General features: G+C 36.6%; 1 protein-coding gene across 1 annotated transcript; it reads right to left on the reverse strand.

Moving 5' to 3' along the window:
- Positions 1-1,010: 1,010 nt before the first annotated feature.
- On the reverse strand, positions 1,011-10,055 carry LOC109022217 (aspartate--tRNA ligase, chloroplastic/mitochondrial). The gene is made up of 15 exons (XM_019005055.2): positions 9,663-10,055; positions 9,226-9,369; positions 8,849-8,958; positions 6,976-7,087; positions 6,764-6,835; positions 5,846-5,937; positions 5,627-5,747; positions 4,308-4,430; positions 3,443-3,638; positions 3,129-3,316; positions 2,965-3,036; positions 2,671-2,769; positions 2,454-2,534; positions 1,932-1,989; positions 1,011-1,364 (listed from the first exon to the last, which is right to left on the reverse strand). Exons 1-15 carry the CDS (start codon positions 10,005-10,007, stop codon positions 1,195-1,197), a joined length of 1,983 nt encoding a protein of 660 aa, XP_018860600.2. The 5' UTR covers positions 10,008-10,055; the 3' UTR covers positions 1,011-1,194.
- Between the last annotated feature and the right edge of the window lie 6,631 nt (positions 10,056-16,686).

A 16,686-nucleotide genomic window follows, 5' to 3' on the forward strand; every position in this document is an offset into this window, starting at 1 on the left:
ATATTGGAAGAGATAAGATCGTAACTCTCCAAGCTAGCTAGCATATTAAATAAATTGGTAATTACGAGATTGATTATGATCAGGTTATACATAGATGTGCAATAAAATATGAACATTTTTCTTATTTTATAGGATATATAGTATGCACCTGCTGACAGATCAGTGGGATTAACTGGCACGTTAATTAACAACTTTAGTCTTTAAAATTATCTCCCATGGGAAAGTACATGTTTTTTTTAGATAAGGGCTTGGGGCATAGGGGACTTAATTCTCGGACATTAGCATATGGAGAGATCACTGAACAGTATAATATAATATATTTAATTACCTGTATTATCGTTGCATTACGCCCAATATATACCATTATTCTCGGAGATAATTATCGTTCCATTAGCATAATGCAACGATATTGTTCGTATTATGACAAGGAGAAAATGAGTGAGTAAACTCGGGTTTCTTTGGCTGAAAGAGCAATCAAACAGGGTTGAACAATGGCCAATCGTCTTGCTTGATATAACACGCCTACACCTATTAATTGCCGTACGTTGAGCATAGCATAAATTAATTTGTTGTGTCGTTTCAGTACTACAGAAATAATAATAATAATAAATACTATAAAATCCACTTGAAAAAGAATTCTGATAAATGGAGATTAAGTTTTTTTTGATAGTAAAATCATCTCAAATATTTTATGAATAGTAATAAAATAATAATGATAAAATATTAAATAGTAATAAAAAATAGATGAAAAATAATAATAAAACAATGAATAGTCCTAAGAGTCGTTTGGTAACACAACTATTCTTAAATATTTTCAGATATTCTCATATATTTCTTTTCTAAACATTACTCAAACACAAAATAATTTTTAATTTCAAATCTTCAACTTTTTTATTTGACCTAATCGCTATAGATTTCTCAAACTCCCAAACAAAACACAAAATAATTCAGTTTTTTTTTTTTTTTTTTGGCAAAATTCCATAGACCAACTCCATTGTAATAAACCATAATTAACAAGTTTGTGGCTATATGTTATAACATAATTAATAAGTTTGTATATCTAGCTAAGTGAAAGGAAAAGAAGCATCTACATGAAGGAGAAGCTTCTTTTATTGTTGTCTAAACATGAGGCAATAACAAATGAGTGAGTTTGAATAAATCTTTGATGTAGATGAACAGTTGAACAAGAAGAAACTATCTGGTTTGAAACGATAGATCCTTCAATTGCTGGGGATCCACCTCCGATGGTGCCCGGGTGAGGGCGCACTGTGCGGTTGTTGTCTTTGGGAAAGCTATGACATCCCTGATAGAACTAGCACCCGCCAACAACATAACCAATCTATCTAATCCATAAGCGATTCCTCCTGCACAGGAAAATTAGGACATCCCTGTGAATAAATTTTCTAAGAATGGACTGACATTAAGCTGTTTCAAAAACCATTTTTGCCAACACGAATGACTAGATCAGTCAACAGGTTGTATTTGGATCAAGGTTTCCGTGGCGCCAATTCTACAAGGGTCCTGGGCACAACCATAAAGCCCCGAGAAAACAGCCCAATTTTCAGGCAGAGAATTATTCATAGAGATATCACATAAATGGTCTTTTTTTTACTAGTGGGGAAGGTTTGGATAGTGAGTTGAGATGAAAGTTGAAAGTTGAATAAAATATTGTTAGAATATTATATTTTAATATTATAAGTTGAATTATTTATTGTATTTTGTGAGAGAATTTGGAAAAGTTATAATGATCATATGAGATGAGTTAAAAGGTTTTTTGTATCCAAACCTCCCCTTAAGACCATAGGATGTAACACAAAGATACCCACATTGATTTTATAATTAGCAGATCCATTCAAAGAAGATACATATATACATAGTTGTGTATAGGAATGCAAGTAATGAACATTTGTTGACAGCATAGAGTCTCGTACCATGTGGAGGAGCACCCATGTCTAATGCCTCCAGAAGATAGCCAAACTTTGCTTCAGCCTGTAGAGTTGACAAATTACAACATTAGTGGGAATGAAAGCAAAGTTGCTCAGCTCCACCTCAACCTAGAAATGCACGTCCTTTCATCGCCAAGGCTGAATTGACTCAACTAATCAGTCCTTCAGCCTTTTTTCCCTCTCTTTCCTTCTCTGGCTCTTATTTCATAAACTTCTTCAACCCATTACCTACTAGACTTCTAAGCCCTCTACAGAATAATAATTTTCAAGCCCAAACAAGTCACTTGCAGCTAAAGTGAGGCAAGAGTTTATTTATCATGTTATAAGTAAGATGAACAGCATACAAGAACACACGCCAATGCAGAATTTGAAGAAAAATGAACAATTACAAAATGTAAACATATGGAGACATTGAAACTACAAAAAACAAATATTCACCAAAAAATAGCCATAATAAAAAGTGTGCGGAGCCAACAACATTGTACAAAAGATAAGTGATATACTCACCTGTAGCAGGGAGATGCCGACAATTTCCAAAACCTTTTGTTGTATCTCACGTTTATATATTCTCAAACTTCCCCCACCAATCTGAGAGGACCATAGGAAACAGGGAAGCAACACAATTGTTTAACATCAAGGAGAAAATTAACTGTGAAAGCTTCATGTTTGTAGATGCTATAGAATAGAAAGAAACAAAAATAATAAGAAGAAGGTAATAATTCACCTCTACTCCATTGTAAACCATGTCATACGCTAACGCACGAGCAGAGGCAAGATCATTCATGTCTTCCGGATTTGGAGCAGTGAAGGGGTGATGCAAGGCCTGCAAAACTATAACTTTATGCATACATACAAAAATGTAGCAAATGTGAAATGAAACATGACTTCCAACATCATTGTGATAATATAACATCACGAAACAATCGACAGTAGAGATGTCATAATGGGAATTATCACACTTTTCTGGAATAGCAAGGATGTATTACATATATTCACACTTTTGTAACATTCAACATACCTCAAGCCTCTGCTCTGAATCATTCCACTCAAACATCGGGAAATCAGTGACCCACAAAATAGAATGCCTGGACTAAACATCAGACACAAGAAAAAAAATAGATTAGCGAGAATGGGAGGTGTGCTTATACACATATCACACTGGAGGGCAGGTTAGAAACTTACATGGTCAACCAACCCCAACTCATGAGCCACAAACACCCTCAGACGATCGAGAGTTCTATTTACTGATGCGTCTTGACCCACTGCAAACAACATAAGATCACCTGGTCCAGCAGAGCATCGACTCAGCAGCCGTTCTTTGTTTGTAGGATCCAGACTTGATACCATTGCAGAAATTCCCTCAAGATCCCCTAAATGAGAATATTAAAACCGAAACCGTCAAGGGTGGTGGAAACAAAATATCTCTTCACCTTCAAAAAAAGCCCCAAAAAAAAAAAAAAAAAAAGAAAAGAAAAGAGGAAGAAGAACCATGTTACCATCATCCATGACCTTCAGGAAAGGCAAACCCTTAGCTCCACCTTTTATAGCTTCATTGTAAATATCACCTTTCTTAAGAGCTGTATTTGAATAATTTTTAGCACCTGAGGGCACGCAGATCACTTTGATAACCCCCCCACCTTTCAATGTATCTGAAAAAACCCTGAAGGGGGATTCTGAAAATATATCAGATACCTGCAGCTCCAATCAACAAAGTCCTATCAATAAAAGCCAGGCAAAAGGAAAGACTATATACTAAATCAATCATCATAACAAATCATCAACATGACAATATGCAACAATTCAGTCTTTGCATGAACCTTATGTAAGGAACTTCTACAGCCTAAGTTCTCGTACAAGATAACCATAAAAGGAAGTTAGAAGCAACAACTGCCAATTCTGTAGCATCCAGAAACTTATACACAAAACAAACACTTTTAGGTTGGATTTGGATTGGGTGACTTAAAATCAAGTGATTGAGTAGCAATTTCCCATATAAATTGCTCAATACGAACCCCTATATGATGCTTGCAAGTTATGAAGGAAAGGAGAGATTTTTGCTCCATCAAATCACAAATTAGTACCATTACATTCATTGCTTACTGTCATCAATTAAAAAATGTACATTTTGTGCTACATTCAAGCTATTTGAACTAAAGATTGAAAATACAGCAATGACAAGAAAGAGAAAAGGGAACCATATGCACTAATGGTTACTTTGGTTTTTTTTTTTTTTTTTTTTAGAATTCAGGACTACAAAAAATTATATATTACCAGCTGAGTTATAATGTGGAATCATAAAATCTGTCATGTAGGACCAGAATTGCAGAAGTGCCATATAAACAAGTCAGGTAAGACAAGTACATCTGTCAACTCAAGATCAAATCTAATATCTGGCCTGTCAGAACCATATCGATTCATTGCATCAGCATATGTAAGCCTTGGAAAAGGGTTTGGTAGCTGAACACCTTTTATCTCCAGAAAAACCTGCAAAATATATACTTCTGTAATCAAACTTTACAATTTTCAGACATTAGACTGATGCTATCTTCAAATATAGTGAACATACAATACGTCATAAAATATACAACTTGATACATAATATCTGGCCATACCATCAGTTAGCTCAACTATCAAAACAAAAATATGTCCAAAAACTACTTGTGGAGATGTTTCAACAGGCTTCTTGAAAAGGTGTCAATGAGTCTGGATTGGTTCTTTGGCAAGCTTGGCTAATTACATGATAAACCCTAGCAATGTTACGCGGCTCAAAGGCGCCTTGTTGATATACTACTATCTGCTTTCACCAGTTACTAAGAATCAATCCTACAGTTAAATAATTAATTTTATACTAGCCTCAAAGAACCATGTGACCAATTGACCGTACTCTAGCTGAGCATGACCATTCATTACATCAATTAGAGTTTATCTGACCTCTATTGGAAAACTCTTAAGGCCTCGTTTGGTTACACAGATGAGATCAGATGAGATGAGATGAGATAAAAGTTGAAAGTTGAATAAAATATTGTTAAAATATAATTTTTTAATATTATTTTTATTTTGGGATTTGAAAATGTTGAATTGTTTATTGTATCTTGTGTGGGAGTTTGGAAAAGTTGTAATGATGAGATGAGTTGAGATGGTTTATGCAACCAAACAAGGCCTAAGAATACTCATTGAATCTGATTCTACCAAAATTATCATCGGCTAAAGTGATACTGTTTTTTTCATTGATAAGTTACACAAACACCTAGTGGTTTTACACCCCCCAAGCTCACCATCCATCCCCTTCTCCAGGGGAGGAGGGACGTGTTCCATTTGAGATGGAGCTCATTGGCGACTATAGTGATACTATATCCTTACTGCATATCACGAGTCAAAGCATTCCAGCAACATTTCACTTGAGATCATCTGTCTCCCCTTCGCTTCCTTAACGCTCCGCCCTAACCTTAACATGATCATTCTCATACCTATTAAGGAGGTTTTCTTCCAATTCTTCTGACTCATTTGTTTCCTTCTCCCATCCCTGCTGTTCCCCCATTATCTTCTAAACGTAAATCAGAATTCTTCTCATAGCCATGCAAGGAAGTTTGCATCATCTTCTTCAAACTTATTTGTTGAACTGCCACTTGATGCTTCTCATAAACAAGGTAGATCTTCTAACCTACACCATATAAACTAACCTTTCTGATCAAATCCTCATTAAGCCTCAACATGTCCTCCAAAGGAGTGAAAGCCATTTCCATATCTAGCTGCGTGAATTCAGGTTGTCTATCTGCTCTTAGATCTTCATCTCGAAAACATCTGCAGGGATGCGATTAAAACTTGAATCTCAAATTTCATTGATATTGCTACAAAATATTGTCAATACAGGATCAGACAGCCAGGCAGGAAAAAGTTACCTTGCTATTTGATAATACTTATCGAAACCAGAGACCATTAACATCTGCTTAAACAGTTGCGGGCTTTGAGGCAAAGCATAGAATGTTCCTGGCTTCAAAATAGACATTAGTGTGAATAGTCCTGCTGGTCATGCAGCTTAGAATTGCAAGAAATAGATATAAATGTGAACATATATGATTCTTAAGAAAATTCTCAGATTGAAAGTACCCTGAAATTCTGAAAGATATATATTAGGCATTAAATGGTAGGTATATATGCACATTCATCTATTTCATAAGTCACTAGGTCTATAATCATTATGTAAGGTTCTTACACCTCATTAGTAGAGAAACTCATCTCTGTCAAGTATCTTCATGATAAGGCTATATATCGTTGCAGTGTTGTTTCATCCAAAATTCAAACGCAAAAAAACAAACATCAGTTCACAGAAAGCATAGCTTCAATTAAATATTACTCATTTATGTGAATAAATTACCCGGACCAATACACTCAGGAAAACAAACCAAAAATGACTTGTTAAAGGCACTTGAGAATTACATAATCGAATTCATGTTTTCAACATACAATTCAATTGTGAGAATTGACCAACTCAGAGGCCAGACTTATTTTATATAAAAGAACCCTTATTTAAGGAACTTATGGCAGCATCTTATACTTTCTTCCACTCATATTGTTTGGGAAACTGTAATATTAGAAGCATTATGATGATTTTAGGTTATGGGAAGACATCTAGGATTAGTTGACAATTAGAGCACCTCAGAGAAAGATAGGGAGAGGAAAAAAGGATGGAAATGTCAAGAATATGCAAAACTTTTATGCTTGAGTAAATTGTGAGTTGATTGTATATGAGGCCTGTTGCATATAACTGGCAAGAAAGTATAAGCACAAAATTAGTGGCAGCTGAAAAATATAGATACCTGAACTCTGGAGGGTACCAAATAATCCCGTGCGCCTTCTGGAGTAGATCTAGAGAGTATTGGAGTCTCAATCTACCTTATAACCATGAAAACAATCAATGGCAGATAACAGCCTATAGGTAACGAATTCATTTTTCCAGATGAACGTAGAAAGTAGTGAAAAATAAGCACACTTCCAAGACAAAAATAGACAACAATTTACAGGATGGTACCTCTACAAAACCATGTGTGTCCTCTAGATATCTTCGAATAAGTTTAACCACCTTATGTCGCAGCATTATGTTGTAATTCATTTGCTGCCGCCGCAGATCAAGACATCGATATCTGATAGCATGTAGATAAGTCCTTTTGATCAGCATACATCCAAGAAATTCACATCAATTTCAACAAGCACATTTACCTTGGTATGAAAATATAAAACTACCACACATCTACCAGCTCCACCTCAATTCCAAAGTCAAAACATAATTTTTTAAGAAATAAAGTGAGTCCACCAGAAATTCCATTATAGTGCTTTATTCTATGGAAGAAACTCCATGAACTATCACTAATGAATAATAACTAACCACATAGGGCAAAGACATGAGATCTAAAATAAGAATTTATGAAAAAAATACAAATAATATGACTAATGCAAGTGAGAAACATTGGCAAAAATTAAAGGAATCAGGACTGCGTGCAGATAAGGTTTGGTTTAGGTTATAGGGATACCCATCACATGGGTCAGTTTTCACTGGCTTTCAGAAGGTTGGTGGTCAGCTCGGTCAGATAGCTTGGTTTCTGCATAATATCTGACCAAAAATTCAGGGTACACTGGGGTGTAGACCAAAACCAACATTGCTGGTGTCCTGTGAAGCTGTGAGAATGAGAGGACAATTGCTCTTGAGATATTTCTTAGACATGCTTGGGATTTTTTTCCTAAATCAAATAGCCAAAAACTCAAAAAAAAAAAAAAAAGGAAGAAGAAGAAGAAGAAGAAGAAGAAAGAAAGAAAGAAAAGAAAAAGGAGGGAGATCCAATACAATCTACAAATTTCTAGTTGAGAACAACTCCCAAAGACCCAAGCATAAACAAACACTCAGCTCTACATCCATGTATTTTAACATATTCACCTGAAGCCCAAACAACTTCACATCACTCCCAAAATCTAACAAAACTCATTTTATCTGATTCTTGAGTAACTGATTTGTGATTAAGACAAAACTAGACAAAAGCACAATTTCAATCAAACTTAAACAATGCTACCAAGGTTTTGGAATGTTAGAGAGCCCTTGATTTTGAGCTTGAGCTTCATGATCTGAGACTTAACAACAAGATTTGAGGTTTGGGGTCCCAAAGAACAAATCCAAAAGCTGAGTGGTTTTGAGTCACAAAAACAAGATGAGAACATATGAGATCTAATATGAGAAATACTAAGGGTTGTTGAATGTTGAGATGGTCTCATCTCATCCCATCTCATCTCATATCATCACATCTCAACATCCAAACACCATTCAAACATACAATTTTCAATTTCAAATTTTCAAAATTTCAAAATTTCAAAATTTTCATTTAATCATTACCTAAGCATTACAATTTTTCCAAACCTCCAAACAAAATACAAAAAACAATTTAACTTTTTCAAATCCCAAAATAAAAATAATATTAAAAGTTCAAACAATATGTTAAGTTCATAATATTTTTATTCAACTTTTCTCTCTCATTTCCCAAAATCCTATAAAACATCATAACTCAAACTATTCCACTACTATTCACAAATTTCTCATCTCATCTAATCTCATCTCATTCCATTTCCCTAAGCATCTCCTAAGAAGAGAATAGAAAGATCTAATGCGTGATTGGCTGGTCAGTGGGCTAATGAAACAAATGAGACAAAAGTGAAATAAGAGGAGCTGGGGAGAAAAACAAAAGGTCAAAAGGTTCGTATGAGAGAGGGCTTTTTTAATATGCATGTATATGCACACCAGCCTTGTGATTCTCAGAACTTGCTCAAACTAACAAGAAAACTATCAATACATCTGGAAGGCATGGCGTCCGACATAGATGAGTCAGAAACAATGATGAGAGTAGTTTCAAGCCAGCTACCTCAAACGAATCTCCTCCTTAATGGAATCTTTTGCAGCCTCTGCCGTGGTAACTAGGAATGGTAGCTTCGATTTCACAGCATTCAATACTTGAACAAGCTCTGCAGCAACCTGGATGTATAGAGAATATCAAATTGAATGAATGAGACAGTAAACAACGCATATGCCAGGTGAGGGGAAAGTGATAACAAAATGACGTGATCTTTAATTTTTGTTTTGGTTTTTCGTGACCACACACTTGCATTTCTCTTTATTGCACCAGCACCAAGACACTTGTTAAAAAAAAATGCACCAACAGCAAGAACATCCGACATCACACCGATCATCATGGGCAAGTAACTTTGATAACTAGGTAATCATAAATGAAAAAAGGTTCACCTCTATCAAACCGGTTTTCATTTTCTTGTTAACCGACTCACTGGGCCGAGATCGAACAATGCCTTCCACGGCGACCACATACTCAAGCCTCAAGTCGTTGATAGTGCTATGCGCATCAGGGAACTCATCAGGCAGCGTTGTAATCTAAAATTTGACGAAATTGACATTAAAAAAATCATTACACGTAAGAAAAAGGCAAATCAAATTAAGAACTGCACGAACTAGGAAGAGCAATGATATGTCTACACGTAGTACAGTAACCATTGTCACCACCACTACCACCACTCAATACCATCGTAGCAGTATCAAATGCACCAATTGTTTTTCCGAGAGAAAAAAAAAACAAAATAGTTTCTTCGAAGTGAACCTTCTAGCAGATATAGCAAAGTCTGTACGAATTTTTTCTTTAATTTGATTAACTAATTAAGAAAGCATACCTGAACGGTACCGGTATGGTCTCTGAGATTAAGAAAGGTGAGACCACCGTGGACGCGGTGGAGCGCGACCCACCCGCAGAGCCGAACCCGTTTACCCAAATCTGCCGCGGATAAGCAACCGCAAAAACCGGTCCGGCTGACCCATTCGAGAGAGTTTTCAAGCAGGGATGATGAAGAATTGGGAATGGGAATGCGGGTCCCGGAGGTGGACGAGGAAGCGCAGATGGAGAAAACGGCTCTGTTTCTGTGAAGTTTTTTGGGGGAGGGTTCAAGAATTGAGCGGAGGAAAGGGAGAGAGTTGAAGCGGAGGGATATTAGAGGGTAGGCTCTGAAGAGGAGGGACATGGTAGAGTTTCTGAGTGGAAGAGGGAGGTTTTTGCGTCAGAAAGATGAGTGAGAGGATTGGTGGGGTTTAAAACATCAATAGTTCTATATACAGTCGCCTCGCGTAGTCGGCTGTGCAGTCGTCTGACGTGGCGTCATGCCACGTCAGCCTTTAAAAAAAAAAAAAAAAAACGAAATGAAACGAAAATGAAAAGCGGAGCTGGGTCAGTTCATTTCGTTTCCCGCTCGTGGTTCTTCGTGTATGCGCCGGGCGATTTGGAGAAACAGAAGCCATTGATTCTTCGTGTATGCTGGAGCGAGTTTGGTCTGCAGATTGAAACCCAGAGATCGTCGGTGGGTGCGTTGGGCTGGGTCACGGCCGGTCTGCGTTGGGCTGGGTCAGGTTCGTGGGCTTCGTTTGGGTTCGTTTCGTGGGCTTCAGCGGGTCAGTTTCGTGGGCTTCGACGGGTCAGGTTCGTGGGCTTTGGCGGGTCAGGTTCGTGGGCCATCATCTCGGGTCAGCTGTGGGCGAGCGTTTCGGGTCAGCGACGTGGGTCGGTTTGACGGTCATCTTCGTCCCCATTCCGTCGCACTGTGGGTCAACTTCATCTCTACTTTGATCTGGAATTCTGCCATTTATTTGATTAAATGTTGTGGTCACTGACATGAAGCAAGGATTTAGTTTGCTTATTTTTTTTCTTCTGTGATTTAGGTGATTTTTTTCTTCCATAGATTAGTTTTTTTGTTCACAGCACGTTATGATTTAGGTGATTTTTTTCTTCCATAAATTAGTTTTTTTGTTCACAGCACGTTATGATTTAGGTGATTTTTTTCTGTTGTAATTTAGTTAATTTTTTCCTTACACAACCTGTTATGATTTAGATTTGATATTGTTAAATTCAAAATTTTTGCATTGCATAGAGTTGTTTATGTGAAAATTTGTTAGCTGAACAATTAATTTAGTGGTTAAATATTAATATTGTGGTTTAAATATTATGGTTTAGTTGTCGTTAAATATACAACAGGAAACATCAATAATTTTGTGTATGAAATTGTTTTCTGCATTTTACTTGGGGATTATATTTTCTATAGAAAAATCCAAATTAAAGCATCATGCAAAAGAAACAAAACCAACTCTATCATAATATGAGCTGGAGATGAAATACACTGATAATAAATGCCGGAAAAAGGAGGCCCAGATTTATTCTTGGAGGAGCTTAAGATTATTAATTAAGGAGATGGAAATAGAATAACTAATCACTGATCCCAATTTGGAGAGAAAAGTCAATGAGTGGCTGTGACTACCTTTGGGAGTCAAATGATATCTTTGAATTTAATGTTTCCTTAATGGATTATGAGACGAGATTTTGGATGTTCGTGTTATACGAGTCAAATTTGTCCCTCCATTGATTCCCACGTGTGCAACTCCATCATCCATACATATAATTTGTGTTGCAGAATTCCAATGGTCAATGTAATTGTTATTAAAAAAATTATAATGTGGTACGTTAAATTCTAAAATTGATTTTACAACTTCTCAAAATTTAGTTGAGAAGAAAGGCATCAATCATCTCCATCATGTATAAACAGTATTTGATGCTAATATTGAACAACTTAGTCTTTTGGTTGATGCTAATATTGATGATAAAAATATTTCATGCTAATATTTTTATCATTTTTTTTTTTGTTGAAAGCAGTATGTACAATATTAGTCTTCTGGTTGATTGAAGTAATTTTCTTGATAACTTATCAAAGACTGATCTTGGATATTGAACAACTTGTACAGGGCATGGGAAAAGGAGAAGAACACCAATTTCCGCTAACACCATCTAACTCAAATCCGTCAAATTCAGTATGTTGTTTCATAATTAAGAAAATTAATTGTTACTTTATGTTTAACATTATAATTATTAATATTATTATTATTTTGTTAGGACATCCCTCAAACTGGTATACTAAACTATCAAAATTACATGCACGGTTATTTTGGACCAGTGCCTGCATGGCCACCAGCTTTCTTGCCATATCCAGATAGGACCAATAATCCAAGCAACATGCAGGTGATTTTTCAACTCCTTTATTGTTTTTTAGTTATAAGATAATAATTTTTTAAACAAATTAAATGTTTTAGTTTTTTTGTTTTAAGCTAAACGTTGGTTACCCATTTCAATTTGGGATGGGACCTCCGAGGCCATTTATCGGTACAAGCTCTGGAACGAGCGCAGAAGTTGGTACTGTTGGTACTGAAGAAGATAGACCCGATTGTCTGCAAACTGAAGCGCCATGTACTTCTGCTAGACCAGATGAACGGGAAACTGACGATGGCACTACCGGTACACCAACTGACGATGGCACTACCGGTACACCTCAGGTAGTGCCATCGTCGGATGGTGATGATATCGTTGAGGAACCAAAGTCGGGGATGGAGTTCAATTCATTTGAAGAGTTGTTCAGCTATTATAAGCATTATGGTAAAAAATGTGGGTTTGGGGTGATGACACAAAGGAGTGAGAGGTCAGAGGATCAGAGTGTCAGATATGTCACCCTTGGTTGTGCACGGGGAGGGAAGGCCCGAAATAAGAGTTCTAATCTTGCCAACCCACGTCCGACGGGAAAAACGGACTGTAAGGCAAGGATTAATGCCTTAAGAGTTGAGGGAAAGATGCGGTTGACAACAGTCCATAATACACATAATCACGGTCTGAGCCCAATGAAATCCCGCTTCTTTCGATGTAACAGAGAAGTGAGTGACTCTGTTAAAAGAGTCCTAGACACAAACGATTTAGCTGGGATCCGACTGAATAAGAGTTACGGCTCTCTTGTCGTTGGCGCAGGTGGCTTTGAGAACTTGCCATTTTTAGAAAAGGATTGTCGCAATTACATCGACAAAGCACGACATCTACGACTTGGCGCAGGTGGTGCTGGAGCACTTCAAGATTATTTTATGAGGATGCAGTACAAGAATAATGGATTTTTTTCATTGATGGATTTAGACGATGAAGGAAGGTTAAAAAATGTTTTTTGGGCAGATCCACGTAGTCGGGCAGCCTACCAGTATTTTGGTGACGTAGTTACATTCGACACCACATACCTGACGAATAGGTATGGGATGCCATTTGCACCATTTGTTGGTGTAAACCATCACGGGCAGTCGATTCTTTTGGGAGCTGGGTTAATTTCCAGTGAGGACACTGAGACTTTTACATGGTTATTTCAAACCTGGTTGCAGTGTATGGATGGTATAGCTCCAAAGGCTATTATTACTGATCAAGACAGAGCAATGAAAAATGCAATTGCTACTGTTTTTCCAGAAACTCGACATAGATTATGCCTATGGCATATACTGAAGAAAGTACCTGAGAAGCTTGGGTCATATGCTGCATACAGAAGTGGGCTGAAAATTCAACTAATGAAATGTGTGTACGACACACAAACTATTGAGGAGTTTGAGAAATGTTGGGCCGAGTTTCTTAACACATATGACTTACATGAGAATCCATGGTTGAAAAGTTTATATGTAGAACGTGAGCATTGGGTATCGGTTTTCCTGAAAGAGCACTTTTGGGCTGGAATGAGTACAACCCAACGCAGCGAGAGTATGAATGCTTTTTTTGATGGTTATGTGCATTCAAAAACAAACTTGAAGGAGTTTGTCGACCAGTTTGACAGTGCGCTGAAGAAGAAAATTGAGAATGAAAATCATGCAGAATTCCAATCATTTACCCAGGTCATTCCCTGTGTATCAAGATCTCCAATTGAAAAGAAATTCCAAGAGTTGTATACTAACGCTAAATTTAGAGAAGTGCAGCAGCAAGTAATAGGTGTGCTTGATTTGGATCCATGTCTACGTACATCAGATGGTGTAATGAAGAGTTATTTGGTAGAAGACGAAATTCGTATTGAGGAGTTCAGTAAAATGGTTACATATTCAGTGGACTTTAATGAAGAAGACTGCAATGCTAAGTGTTCATGTGGGTTGTTTCAGATGAGGGGGATACTGTGTAGGCATATTTTGGCTGTATTCAAATGTAACGGTATAAAATCATTGCCAAATCGGTACATTTTAGACCGATGGAGAAAGGACATCAAGAGGCGATACACGTTAATCCGCAGTAGCTATGACGCAGGGGATCAGAGGCCTAATGGTAATAGATATTCCATTTTGTTGAATATGTGTTATGGGATGATTACATATGCGGCGGATTCTAAAGAGCAATTCGATGATGCAAAGAAGAGGATACATGAGATGACTGAATGTTATCGCGAGCAAACACGCAACAGATCTTTGACCCAAACAGGTTTAAAGTCTATTTATCTTGTTTACTTCTTTATAAGTACTTAATTCCTACTTATGAATGAAGAAAGAAAATTACTTAATTTTTTGTTGTTTAATGATGTCATATTTAATCAGTTCTTTGCCCATAACAGACTCGAATGCTGGTTACATGACACTGGACACAACTGCAGTTGCTGGTTCACAACAAGTCAAGAGTCCACTTGTTGTCAGAGGGAAAGGAAGACCCCCATCTCTGAGAAGAGCATCCAGGATGGAGACAGACATACGAAAGGTGAAAGCCAAACAAAAGAAAGCCCAAGCCAGAGGGAAAGCCAAACAGGTGAATGTTTTAACATTGGGAGAATTAAAAATATTTATTTGATTCCTTTAACGTGTGAATGTCTTGTACTTTTATAATGTAAACTTAGAAAAAGTTTCTTTAATTGTTACGTTATTGTTAGGGAGATGTGAGTTCCAATGTTGGAGATACACTAGCCATTGGCACGCGCAGGAATTTATTTGGGCAATCAGAAGTGGATATCACCTACCCTGGAGAAGTGCAGGTATCAAAAATACCTCTATTTATAAGCCAAACAATTATTTTCGTAAGTTGAAATGGTAACTTTTCATCCCTTTACAATTTACTAAGTATTTTGTTATTTATAAACAGACTGTTATAGACAGCTCAGTAGTTCACAGTAGTGGAATCGAACACCGAGAAACAGTGATGGGTAGCCAAGAAAGTGTAATGTTTCTAAACTCTACACAATTTAATTGTAATATTTAAATGGCATTCATATTTTCATATTGATCATAACAGATTTTTTTGGGTTCAATGGCGCACGACCGGACCTCCCTGGATTGTGATGGATCACAACCAGTGCAAGAAGTTGACCATTAGTGACTCTGCAAGCTTTATAAGATACACAAGGTATTACAATGTAATTTATGAGCCATATCAAAAATCAATTGCTCTTGATTGTTGCTTGGTGTAGTGTAGTAGTTATTAAAAAGAATTTTAATAACTTCATAGAGGCTTCTGAGTGTAATAACTTGGTGCCGTAGGATTTTTAAAAAAGAATTTTAAAAAGAATTGTTGTGATACCATCTGGATTGTTGCTTGGTGTAGGCTCAGTAGTCATGCTTTTTATCAAGATTTTCTCTTCTTGATCCAAGACTATATAGTATATTTTCCAGTAGGAGTGCTTTTGATGGTGTAGAGAATCCATGAGTGAACTCAAGTGATGGACTTGGTTACTTTGAGTTTCTCCACGTAGGCATTTTATGTAATTTGATTTTGGTGGAGTGTTAGCATTAATTACTCCAAGTTACATTAAGTTGATCAATTCATGTTCTGTACAACGCAGCCTTAGTTTTTGGTGCTAAAAAGAAGTCAATAATTTTATTTTATGATGATAAATGGCTTGATTACAGAAATGCCTTGGAAAAGGATTGAGTTTGCTAGATGTGATCCTAATTCTAGATGGGGTTCTATGCGAGCTGCAATGGGACATCCAGAACTTTTGAGTTGAGCCATGTTGCTCTTGGGAATGAGGATTGCGGGAATAAGAATAATCAAGGTTTCCCACGTGTGTCTTATGGTGGCATCGACTTGTATTTATTTTGTAAGAAGAAATGTAGGTTGGTGTTATTTGATGAGTTTTTGTAAGTATTTTGTAAGAAGGAAGGTATAAATGTATTGACTAAGTATTTTGATTTTTATCTTGTAAGTATGAAGGTTGGTGATTAAATTTTGTGTAATTTTGTTATATTCACATAGCTTAAGAGGTGATACTATTTCACATTATTTTTGGATGGGTGTGCAGATTTTTATCTTGTAAGTATGAAGGTTGGTGATTAAATTTTGTGTAATCTTGTTATATTCACCTAGCTTCAAAAGTGATACTATTTCACATTATTTTTGGATGGGTGTGCAGATTTTTATCTTGTAAGTATGAAGGTTGGTGATTAAATTTTGTGTAATCTTGTTATATTCACATAGCTTCAAAAGTGATACTATTTCACATTATTTTTGAATGGGTGTGCAGATTTTTATTGTTACTTATATTAATATTAGTAGAGTTCCAAGATTTGAGCAAGTCCCTAATTGCCAAATGGTCAATTGGAGAACTTTCTTTAGTTGCTGCAGATTTGCGTTGGTTGTATTTATTTAGTAGTTGGCCAACCAGTGCAGGTGGCATTTTCAATTGGCAAATGGTCATTCACGTACATTGCTAATGAAGTGTAAGGATTGTTTTAGGTATTCTTCACTTTTTCTCAAATGACGTGAATGAAATTGCTATCATTCTTCACTTTCGAATGTCCTTGCCATGGAGCTTGATCTATCTATGCAAACTCACTGTCTATGCAAACTCACTGTCATGAGCATGGATCTCCAAGACGAGAGAATCGGGAAATAATTAC

The sequence above is a fragment of the Juglans regia genome, chromosome 16 (genome assembly GCF_001411555.2).
Source record: "Juglans regia cultivar Chandler chromosome 16, Walnut 2.0, whole genome shotgun sequence".
Taxonomy (NCBI): domain Eukaryota; kingdom Viridiplantae; phylum Streptophyta; class Magnoliopsida; order Fagales; family Juglandaceae; genus Juglans; species Juglans regia.

What these genes read in the sequence shown, in the direction of transcription:
- LOC109022217 (XM_019005055.2), bottom strand. Translation starts at nt 10,007, where the DNA reads ATGTCCCTCCTCTTCAGAGCCTACCCTCTAATATCCCTCCGCTTCAAC. An exon ending in ATGAGGATTTGATCAGAAAG is followed by an intron (nt 4,431 to 5,626) that starts GTTAGTTTATAT and finishes TATATTTTGCAG; the next exon opens with GTTTTTCTGGAGATAAAAGG. An exon ending in CCTGAAGGTCATGGATGATG is followed by an intron (nt 3,317 to 3,442) that starts GTAACATGGTTC and finishes ATTCTCATTTAG; the next exon opens with GGGATCTTGAGGGAATTTCT.